This window comes from Notechis scutatus, chromosome 2, assembly GCF_049901735.1.
Source record: "Notechis scutatus isolate UNSWTSFEM ecotype Mainland chromosome 2, rNotScu1.2, whole genome shotgun sequence".
NCBI classification, from domain to species: domain Eukaryota; kingdom Metazoa; phylum Chordata; class Lepidosauria; order Squamata; family Elapidae; genus Notechis; species Notechis scutatus.
In genome coordinates this window covers 249,367,443-249,379,036 of record NC_142010.1, presented here as the reverse complement: position 1 = coordinate 249,379,036, position 11,594 = coordinate 249,367,443, and the positions used below count along the sequence as shown (strand labels likewise).

The following is an 11,594-nucleotide window of genomic DNA, read 5'->3' as shown; positions in this document are numbered from 1 at the left end:
ATTTCATAGTGACTCATAACTCTCCCTTCAGTTTTCTCCATGCTGTCAGAAAACAAGAAATTTCATTGAATCTTCTTACAAGTACGTAGAAAATAGCGTTTTTTTGTGTTCAAAAAAGCAAAAAAATAATCTGCATTAGGATGCAAATTATAAAAATGATCCCTGACTTGCTTTCATCTGTAAAGTTTTGAAGAAAAAGGCTGGAAGAGAGAAAAGAGGGAATGGGTCTTAAGCTGGATAGATAACAGAAGGGGCAAAAAATAGAGACCACGTGTTCCTTTGGACATAGATGGGAAATAACATACGCATCACAATGTTCCAGCATGACCATATAAAATACTTGTAATATATCTGCCCCCTTTGTAAACCTTTGCAAATGTAAGCACTTCATAAATTAAGCTGGAAAAAATGCCATTCTATTTTATGAGCTGGGAAATTCTAAATAGCAAATGGCAATTACATTAAATGACAAAGCTTTGCTTGAATAGCTAGAATAGGGTTAGCTATATACAAAAACCGTTTCCTTCTGTATTTAATGCAAGCCCCTCCTCCCCAAAAGAAGTAAACACAACTCAATTTGTAAATCCATTTTCTACACCTTCGGCTGTAAATTGAACTGTCATTGCTTTTCGACAAAATGTTGAGAATATATGGGGTTTCCTGGCAGAGGTCTTAGCCATTTTTCAGTTGCGTTTCCTTTAATGCAATTTACCTGGGCAGAAGTAGCATTGAAAGTATAAGGAACCGATTATAAGATTTCTTCTCTTATAATTGAAACTCTCCTGTTTTCCCGGGTGGAAAGAAAGATCTCCAAAGAGAATATTTTTGCAGGTTTTTTTCAATACAAAAAGGGGTGCCCAGGGGTGGGCCTCAAAAATTTTAGGAAACGGTTCTCTGCCCTGTTACTGGGTGGGCGTTTGTGGCCTAGTCGGCCTCTTGCAGCATGGCTGGGGGTGGGTGGCGTTTTTGCCCTCCCTGGGCTCCGGAGGTTTTCCTCAAGCCTCTGGGAGGACAAAAAACAGCCTCCAAGGGCTACAGAGGCTCTCTGGAAGCCAGAAACAGGCCCGTTTCTAGCCTTCCGGAACTTCTGGGAGGCCCGTTTTTTGCCCTCCTTGAGCCTCCATGCCCACCTGGGGACTCCGGGGAGAGGAGGGGTGGGTGGGGCTAGCCAAGAGTAGGATTTAGGGGTTCTCCTGAACCCCTGCGAACCCCCAGCAGCCCCACTCCTGGTCAAGCCAGATCCCTTGACATTCTTTCCTGATTCAAGAAAATTAATATATTTCTAGAAAGCCATTTCCAATATATTATCAATGGGAGCCTTTTGGATACTGACATATGGTCAAGATGACTGAAAGTACAGCCTATGAATAAATGCTGCTTATTTAACTACTACACCTTGAAATCACTGGTATGAATCTACTTGGATTGTCTTCCAGGTTTCACTGTTCTTTCTGGCCAACAGATGGCAGGACAACGCCTGCAAATAAGACGAAAAAGTGGACCTGACCAAAAAAATTCTCCCAAAACTAGCGACTGAAGTATCTTAATAGCACCATCCAGTTACGGTTGAAGCAATATAAGGCTTCTGGAAGTAATGACCATGATAGATTTATTACGCATCATCAAATTGGTTTTTCTCTCTCCTCGTAATCATACCCCTCTCCCAAACCACAGAAAGTTGGGGAGGGAGCAAAAAAGGGAAGGGGAGGTGTTGATTCCAGCCATGGTCTGTTGAGTTACTATACTCTTGTTTGTCCACTTAGGTTTTGGTGTGTGTCTGTGTGTGCATGTGTGCTTTTTTCTGAGTTACGTGCGTTTTGTGTGGTTAGAATTTTCAGCGTTAGGCCTATTAGATTTTACACTGTTTTCCTGTGAGCCTCTCGTGGGTTTTGATAGAACAGAATATTTGCAGGTCAGGATTGGATTGTGAGGTGCTTAGTGCTCTCTGAGTTCAGTTGTTTTCTTGCAGACGTTCCATTACCCAACTAGACAACATCATCAGTGCTACATGGGAATGAGGTTTGCTCTCATTATTATATACTAATCGCTTGCTCTATCAGTGTTGGTGGGAGAGATCTTGGTGGTTCCTTGATTAGGCTGTTGAGGGTTGTGGATCTTATACAGGTATCTCAATGAAGAATTGGGAAATCAGGTACCAGTCCAATCCAACCAGAGGTGGTATTCAGCAGGTTCTGACCAGTTCTGGAGAACTGGTAGAGGAAATTTTGAGTAGTTCAGAGAACCGTCAAATCCCACCTCTGACTGGCCCCGCCCCCATCTATTTTCTGCCTCCTGAGTCCCAGCTGATCAGCTAGGTCTTCTTTTGTTGCCTTACACAGGAGAATAGAGCTGGAAATCAGGTTAGTGGGCTGGGGAGAGAATGGGGATTTTGCCATATCCTTCCCCTGCCACGCCCACCAAGCCACACCCACAGAATTGGTAGTAAAAGAAATTGAATTCCACCACTGAATCCAACAAATCTTACTTGGTGTTTTCTTCAAGAGTTAGTAACAGGTGAATTGTTTTGAATACTTGATCACAAGCTAAACAAGACTCAGTAGCATAAGACTGGTAGAAGAACAAATAAAATTTCTTGGTTGGATTGGAAGCAGCTTTGTATCAAAAATATGGGAGATCATTAGTCCCCTCTATTCAAACTGTTGAAACCCCAATTTGATTCTTGTGTTGATTCTGAACACTCTTTTTCCAGAGGGTTATTGACAGGTGCAGAAGGTTCAGAGGATTGTAATGGGACTGAAGAACAGGACAGGTTAAATAGCAGGGCTGTGGAACTCCCGGCCCATGGGCCGGATGCATCATGCCCTGGCCACGCCCAGTTTAGCAAAGGGGGGTGGGGAAAGTCCCAATACGTCACATGACGCCGCCATGACGACGTGAGTTTGACACCCCTGGGCTAAAGCAATAGTTCTTAACCTTGGCAATTTTAAGATGTGTGGACTTCAATTCCCAGAATTCCTCAGCCAACATGGCTCGTTGGGGAATTCGGGGAATTGAAGTCCACACACCTTAAGGTTGCCAAGGTTGAAAGAACCTGGGATGTCCTAGTTTGAAGAAAAAAGTAAAGGGAAGCGTGATGTTCAGGTTCATAAAGGGAAGTTATAGGAAAGATGATCATAAAATATTTTCTATGCCCACAGAAAGCAACAAGTATTACGTTGCAGCTCCCTAGATTTAAATTAAATACAGGTAGTCTTTGACTTATGACCATAATGGAACCCAACATTTCTGTTGTTAAGTGAGATTTGTTAAGTTTATCCCTATTTCATGACCTTTCTAGCCACAGTTGTTAAGTGAATCACTGCAGGTGATAAGTCAGTAATCTGGTTTGCCCATTGATTTTGCTTGTCAGAAGGTTGCAAAAGGTGACCCCCATGACCTCATAGCAAATGTCATAACTATGACCCAGTTGCCAAGCATCTGAATTTAGATCATGTGACCATGGGGATGCTGCCATGGTCGTAACTGTGAAAAACGGTCATAAGTCACATTTTTCAATGCTGTTGTAAATTTGAACGGTGACTAAACAGTTGTTAAGACGAGGACTACCTATAAAACAGTGGTGGGATTCAAAAATGTTTACTACTGGTTCTGTGGGTGTGGCTTGGTGGATGTGGTGTGGCTTGGTGGGCGTGGCTTGGTGGGCATGGCAGGGGAAGGATATGGCAAAATCCCCATTCTCTCCCCAGCCCACTAACCTGATTTCCAGCTCTATTCTCCTGTGTAAGGCAACAAAAGAAGACCTAGCTGATCAGCTGGGACTTGGGAGGCAGAGAATAGATGGAGGCAGGGCCAGTCAGAGGTGGTATTTGCCGGTTCTCCGAACTACTCAAAATTTCTGCTACTGGTTCTCCAGAACTGGTCAGAAAACCATCTCTACTATATAATGAAAGAGCACAAAGGTGGAACAATCTATCCACCTATTTTTAGAAGAAACCGGAGAGTTAGTTTTGATATTGCAGAGAACTGGATTGGAAGATGATTCCATCCAACTCTATGATGCTATGAAATGGATTCAGACCATTTTCAAGGGTATCTTTAGGCTTCTAAGTTTGATAGTTTTGGGCAACCAAGTGTCTCGTTTTGCTCTCATCTTTGGCTGGCTAGAGACAGCTCATTTTCTGTGAACAGAAAGATTTTACCTGTTGACCTTTCAAAGGGCTTGTTCGTGTGCATCGAACCAATGCCATTCTCCCATACAGCCTTTCATGTAGAAATCCAATTAAACCCTTGGCAGCATCAAAGAAGCAGACACACTTGAAGCATCACAAGGGGGCTGTATGGCTTCCCGTAGTTTACAAATTAAAGCCTTTTTAGCAAAATATATCAAGTAATATTTTGAAAAAGCCAATACAGCAAGCATTGCACAGCAACACCCTGATAAAACATAATTCTAAGATTACATCATCCATTCATTTATACAATAAATATATACATGTTTGCAATACTGATTTCACCAACTACCTTAAGCTATGACTTATATAACCTTTTTTCCCCCCTCACTGTATCACAATCAGCTGGGTTGATATGCTAAGCCCAAAACTCCTGGATTATAAATGGTGATGGTTGAATTCATCCATTGCAATGGATATTATTTACTTGGCATTAGTTACTTGGCATTAGGCTTAGTACCTTCTTTGAACCCAGCTGTAAAAAAAGAATGTTTTAGATGCCATATAGGTTTTAGCACCTGTAATGACCCAAGGCTTGGCACAAAGGCAACACAGTCACATAAGTAAGAAAAGTCCCTTTAATACCTCCAACTTTGCCCTCAATGCCAGTTAACTTCGGCTGGAAAAAAAACTCTCCCAAAAACAAACTGTAAGTGGAGGAAATTCAGTCCGAAAACAAAGTACATGTAAACTGTAAATAAAAATCCATACAAATCACGCTGCAGCAATTAACTGGACAGGGCAGGATAAGAAATTGCAGACTTTAAAGGCCAACAAAACACACACAGTTGGGAAGATGCCAGGTAAGCCTTGACAATAAAAGATAACTCACAATTTGTTTCCAACAAGTTGCTGTGCGCAATCTCCCTTTTTAAACACTGTGTTCCCAGATGCAGCTAATGAAGGGAATCAAGACCCTTTCCTCCCCCATAAGCCACGCAACTGACATTGCTCCCTTCTCCGTTCTAACATGAAGAGGGGGTGGGCCTGGATCTTCCTCTGAATTCCCTCTACCTTGCTCTACCTCTCCCCTGCTCTGTCCAGCCAGACATTGCCCTTCCACAGTTTCTTCCACAGCCACCAGAGCCACACTCCCACTCCCTGTCAGCTGCTCGGCCTCCCCCTTGGAATCAGATTCCAACAGGGGCATGACAGCATCATGGTATAATAGCACCATATTGAAGATATGATGAATTGATTAATTCAGTTAGAGGTATAAAACTGTTACACACAAACATGGCAACTTTAACAATTCTTCACATATAGAATTTCAGAAGAAGAATCCTACGAAGGGAAAATGTTGTCTGAAAACCTCCTATCAATATTTTTTTTAGTATAAGCTATGCTGGCTGAAATAAATAAAAAAATATCTGGAAAGCCTCAGGTTCTACAACTGTAGCTTCAAAAATGACCATTTTTGAAAAAGGGATGTTTAAGTCAATGGATGACAATGATAACTTGCACATTAATGAGCCTCTGACTCATGATGACTGTTTTAATGCTGAATAAGATGCATACTTGGATATATCAAAATCTTTTTCTATTTCCAATAGAGCTATCTTGCTGAATCACCATAAAAGCTGGTGATTAAAGCAAGAAAACCTTATTTAAACTGGGCCAGAAAGATCGAGGCGGGAACGGCTCAGAGAAGGAAAATGAAATTAAAGGAACTGTCAACAGGTACAGAAAAAATAAGGATAATATGTAGAACATACAAAAATAATGAGTTCAATGTTTGAAAAGGCTGCTTTGCCTCTGGGAAGGTTTAAATTAGAAGTCCATAGAGCATGCTGGAAATTGTAGAAGATTTTTTTTAATTTCCAAAGTCCATCTTAGCAAGTTTAATTTTTATTTGGGTAACGATTCAGATTTGGTTAATTCCCACGCTTCATTTCATTGAGAGCCAAGGATCTTTTGCACGTTTGACAGCACTGAATCCTCACTGAGGGTGCAGAACATTTACCAATATCTCGTACCCTCTCGCAGAAGTTCACGGATAGCCGGTCCTTGCTGCAGGTTGAGCCTGAAAACGTGTATGAGCACAAAGAGAATTTACTACCGGTACTGTTTCATGCAACAGAGTTAAGACAAAATATCAGAGCGAAAATGAAAAACACCCAGCGATAAATAGAAAGTAAAGATCAAGAGCCAGATAGTTAGAACCTAGGAAAGGTTAGAGGAAGGACAGAAGAATAGAGATGCATAAGCAAAATAGAAGATTAAGACAAAAATAGGAGGATTAGGATAAATTAAATGGTTATAAATAAAAAATGACAGGTAATCTTTCGTGATAAATGTTTGTAATAAAATACTTTTTCTAGCTGGAATTAATGTGTATACAACCATTCTCCAGTCTGTACCAATCCTGCATCTGTGACAATAAACAGGTAGTCCTCGACTTACAACAGTTCATTTAGTGATTGTTCAATGTTACAATGGCACTGAAAAAAGGGATTTGTGACATTTTTTTCACACTTATGGCCATTGCAGCATCCCCAGGGTCATGTGATCAAAATTTAGATGCTTGGAAGTTGCAGTGTCCCACTTGTTCCAGGGTCATGTGATCATTTTTTGCAATCTTATGACGAGAAAAGTCAACGGGGAAGCCAGATTCACATAACAACCATGTTACTAATTTAACAACTGAAGTGCTTCACTTAACAACTGTGGCAAAAAAGGTTATAGTATGGGGCAAAATTCAGTGGACTGTGTCACTTAGCAACATTAATTTTGGGCGTAATTTTGGTCATAAGTCGAGGACTACCTGTAGTTGACAATGCTTAGCGTTGAAAAACTATCTGTTGGTCCATCCAGATTCTGAAGCTGGAATGACAGGATATGCGAGGCAATCTTGTTCAACACAAGGAACAACATATCTCAGGCCAGCTGGATGTGGGGAAATTGGAATTCTGATTTGGAGGATGACAAGTGGAGAGATGTTGTGAAAAAATGAAAACTGAAGTCTCTTTTTTTTGCAATGCATTGTAATGGCATGTATTTCATTAGATAGCTTTACTCTTGATTAGTGTTTGCCATGAACTTATGACCCATTTTATTACAATAAAAACAGCTCCTGTAGTGGTCTCAGGCTGTTTGGGAAAGAGATACACACACACACACACACACACGTATCTAATGACATTTTTCTTTGTGGAAATCTGATGCTTCTTCCTGGATTAATCAGTGTGTACATTGGAATATCACCCTCCTTCCGAATTTGTAATTCTAGGAAGTTTGTGATGCACCTATTCAGCCCAAATGAGTGCAAATACATTTACAAGAGCTCATTTTATGCTAAATTTGTTGTGAAGCATCCACTTCATGATAACATGACTACTGATGTTGTGTCTCAAATAGTTCAGAACTAGTGAATATACCACAATATTTAAATTTGGTTAATTCCAATTAAAGTTGAGGGGAGTTATCACTGTGTTATGAAAACCGATCCCATTTGGCTGATTTATGATCTAATATATAATGTGAACTCAGACAATGGGTTATCTCCATGGCCTAGATAACCAGGTTCTTTTTTTTCCTTCATTTTTTTTGGTTTTTCCCACAAAATGGTTTTATTGTACAATTTAAATTCCTATTTCTTTCTTTTAAATGTATGCTAACTCTGTGCTTGTTTCTGTTTTCCTACCTATCTTATTTTACTGTCTTCCTATATCTTCTCATTTACAACTACTTCAATTCTAATTTTATCTATAAATCTATAAATATCTACCTCTCTTTTTAAAAAAATACTTTTTATTATACAATTTTTCTTATATACATCATCATTTCCATTAATTACAACACTTCTGTGACAGTATACATACTTTTACATAAATCTTAACTATCTGTACATTTGTCTATTTTCCTAAATCTATCTTTGTCCATTATAACTTTTACCTTATTATCCTATTGTCGTAGATAACCAGGTTCTATGGATGCAGCCAGTGTTTAGAAATACAAATACATACAAATATACGAAAATGACATATACCAATAACCTTTTCTTGCGATTCTTTTCCATCCTTAAAGTCAGAGATTAATCCAAAAATATATCAATAAATGAAACTCTTCCGGTTTGCGAGGCTTCGGCAGCGGCAGGGATTTGCGATCCAGCGCGATCCCTGCCGAGCTCACTGCCAAGGTTCCCCGATCCGTTGGATCTGAGGGATATAGCTGCCCTGCAGGGGCAGCTGAAGACAGGGGGATCTGGAAAGGGGTAGGGGTTGTTGCAGACCCCCTCCCCAGCCAGCAAAACCCCTTTTCCCGAGGCGGAGGAGCGGCGGTCAGCAATGGCCGCCATGAAGAAACCTGCAAACGGATAAGATTGTGCAGGAGGAAGAAAATCGTGGAAATCGTGAGAGAGTTGTTTCTGTACCGGATAAAGTTGCCAAGGGATAAGAAAGTTTCCTGGGGCTTGAAAATTGCTACGGAGAAGTTGTTACATTGTTTCCAGAGAGAGTTACAAGCGGCGCACAGAATTCTAAAAGGGAAAGTTTTTTTCCTTCACTCTCCTTCCTAACGTGACAGCGGATGGAACGACAAGAGAAATCTGAAAATCTAGGTAATTAAATACTGAAGAGATAAGGATTTCTGAATGTTTTTTTTTAAAAAGACTTAAAAAAATTTTTTTTTGCTGTGAGTGGGAAGGGAGAGGGAAAAATTGGATTAGAATTTGAAAATAAGGAGAAGACTGCCTGGATTTTTAAAGAGTTATAAATACTAATAAGGCTTCTGAGAGATATATATTAAATGGAACTTTGTGATCAAACTCCAATCCCAGAAAGAGAAAATGAAGGAGAAAGTGCTTAAAAGAATTAACCTACTTGGATTGCTTGGTGATTTTACCACTTTTGAGAATTATCTCTGATTAAAAGCACTTGGGTGGTTGCTTGGGAAAACTTTTTCTCTTTATAATGGCATTACTTGTGGACAGATTGAAACTTTTATATCAAAAATATGAAAAAGAAAAGCAAGAAGGGAAGGACGTTTTTGATACTCTTTTCAGTATTTAGAAATGGCGGTCTACACTTATGTAAAATTGAATGGACAACAGGATGACTGGGATAAAGAAGAAGCCATTTTTGATGAACAAGTGACTTTGGCTGGGGAAGGAAAGGAGAAAGAGAAAAAGGAAAAAGAGACTTTAAGACCTATAAAAGCAATCAAAAAGAGAAAAACAAGATGAAAAAGAGATATTATGTTAGAAGACAACAGAAAGGAGGAAAGCAGAGAAAAAGGGAGGTGGAGAGGCAAAGGGGTAAAGAGGACAGAGAGAAGAATAAGCAAGGGAGAAAAGGGACGAGAAGCCTCAATAGTAGAGAGCAAGATGTAAAGAAACAAAAGTTTTTAGAGATAATGGGTAAACTTTATTGATAAAGGGATTCTAAAGGTACATAAGATTGTTTTTTAAATTTGTACTTAGAAATAATTTTAGAAAGTTGGAAATAATGTGTAATTTAAAGTGTGATAAAATGTTTAATATAACTTAGTGAAATTTGTCTTAAGAAAAGGGGAACATTTCATGAAATAAGGATTTGAGATATGATGTGGGGGCGGGGGGAATAATTGTGGAAAATATAAGTATTCCCAAAAGGCATGTTATTTAATTGAAATGGATAAAATGGTTAAGATATAAAGGAGTTGGAGAGAAAGATACAAATGAATGTCAATATTAATTAGATTGTGTTATTTCAGTTGAATTTTTTTTTTTTTGAAAGGAGAGATTTGAAGTAGGAGAAGCAGGAATACCTTAATGAAATAATGATTTAAAATATATGATGTGGGGGGAATAATTATGGAAAGTAGGTGCTTCCACAAAAGTATGTTAATTAATTGAAAAGTAATGTGCTAAGTGTTTATGATATAAAAGAATATGAATATTAATGAATAGATTAGTATTGGTATTGATAATATTGTATAAATTTAGAATGTACCAAATAGAATCCCAATGTAAGTTAGGTATTTTATATTAAGTATTATACCGTGTTTCTCACATAATAAGGCCGGGCCTTATTTTTTGACCCCGAAAAACCGGCTAGGCCGTCTTTTCGGGGTGACTTAATTCCCCCTTGCATCCTCGGGTGGGCGGGCGGCGACAGCTTGGATGTTCGGGAGACCTTCCATCACCATTGCTTTTCCTTCTCCCTTGCTGCTGCGGCGTTACAGTAACGCCGCGGCATTTGGCGCAGCCATGTGCGGCCAGTCAGGGCTCCTCCCTGCAACCGGAGCCCAGAGGAGACACTGTCAGGCGCTGTCGCGCTTCCCTTTGCCTTTCAAAGGTAAAGCGAATTATTTTAAACCTCCGCTCATCCCATCAGGGTCGCGCCGAGCCTTGCGAGCTGGGCAGAGCCGGGAAGCGAGCCGCGGATGTTTCCTGGTTCTGCCCAGCCCGCACGGCTCTGCCGCGCCCTGGTGGGATGAGCGGAGGTTTTAAAATAATTCACTTTACCTTCAAAGGCAAAGGGAAGGCGGCGACAGGAGCGCCTGAAGCCAAGTATACCAACAACAAAAGGCAAATCCTCAAGGTGGGCTGGAGGGAGGTGGCTATGTGCCCCCGGGCTGCTTCAATGCAAGGTCCTGACTTGCAGCATCCTGCCGTTGCCGCCGCGCCCTTTCGCCGCCGCTCCCTCTCTGACTGCGAAACTTGTGTGCTTCTGCCAAACGCTCTGAGCGAGGCGAGCTCTTTCATACATAGAGAGGGGGGGAAAGAGGCCGCCCGCTTTTTATCACGCCGCCGCCGCACCACCGGCTCTAGGCCAAACCCCGGCCTCGCTCGGAAAGCAAATACCGCGCATGAGAGGAAAAGACACGCAAACCCCGGCACAGGCGCCCGCTTGTTGACATGGGAAGGGAGGGGTGGGTGAGGCAACCCTGCTGCCGCGGACCTCCTTGAGCCCGCCCCGCCATGAGCTCCAACCAATCCACAACTTTCAAAGCTTGCGCTCCCAATGGGGATGTTTGCCAGGAAATGGCTTCGCCTCCTCCACTCGTCCGTGCATTTCATTGCCCGCCTTTGCCCGGAGCCGGAGGGTTCTGGCCATGCCCCATCGTGCCTTTCAGCTTCAGGAGCCCGTGCGCTGTTTTTTTTTTTTGCACCCGAGAGTTACGATCCCACCTTTCCGGAGAGGGGAGGGGCGGCGCCCTCTCAACCCAGCGCGTCCAGCATCCCATCCGTCCCTCCCCCCCGCGGCGCTCCTCACGTGCTGAGCAAGCACTTCCTCCTGCAAATTACGCCGCAACTCTTCTCTCCCTTTCCTCTCTCTCCAAAAAGATTGCCATCGTATCCCGCCGACTCGGGCTTCCAGCCACGCTTGTGATCCACTAGTGAGGCTGCCATCTCGGATGGAGGCATTGCAGTCTCCCTCTCTTGCTCGCTCTGAACTTCCCGTGGACCAAAATAAAAAGATC

At 41.6% G+C, this 11,594-nt stretch overlaps 1 protein-coding gene across 1 annotated transcript in view; it reads right to left on the bottom strand.

The window, feature by feature from the left end:
• Nucleotides 1–4,754: 4,754 nt before the first annotated feature.
• ADAMTS12 (ADAM metallopeptidase with thrombospondin type 1 motif 12) overlaps nt 4,755–11,594 on the bottom strand; it is a 187,079-nt gene continuing 180,239 nt past the window's right edge. Inside the window, exon 23 of the mRNA XM_087958535.1 lies at nt 4,755–6,213. Coding sequence (XP_087814661.1) covers nt 6,065–6,213 — 149 coding nt within the window. The 3' untranslated portion in view covers nt 4,755–6,064. The remainder of the gene's footprint in view (nt 6,214–11,594) is intronic.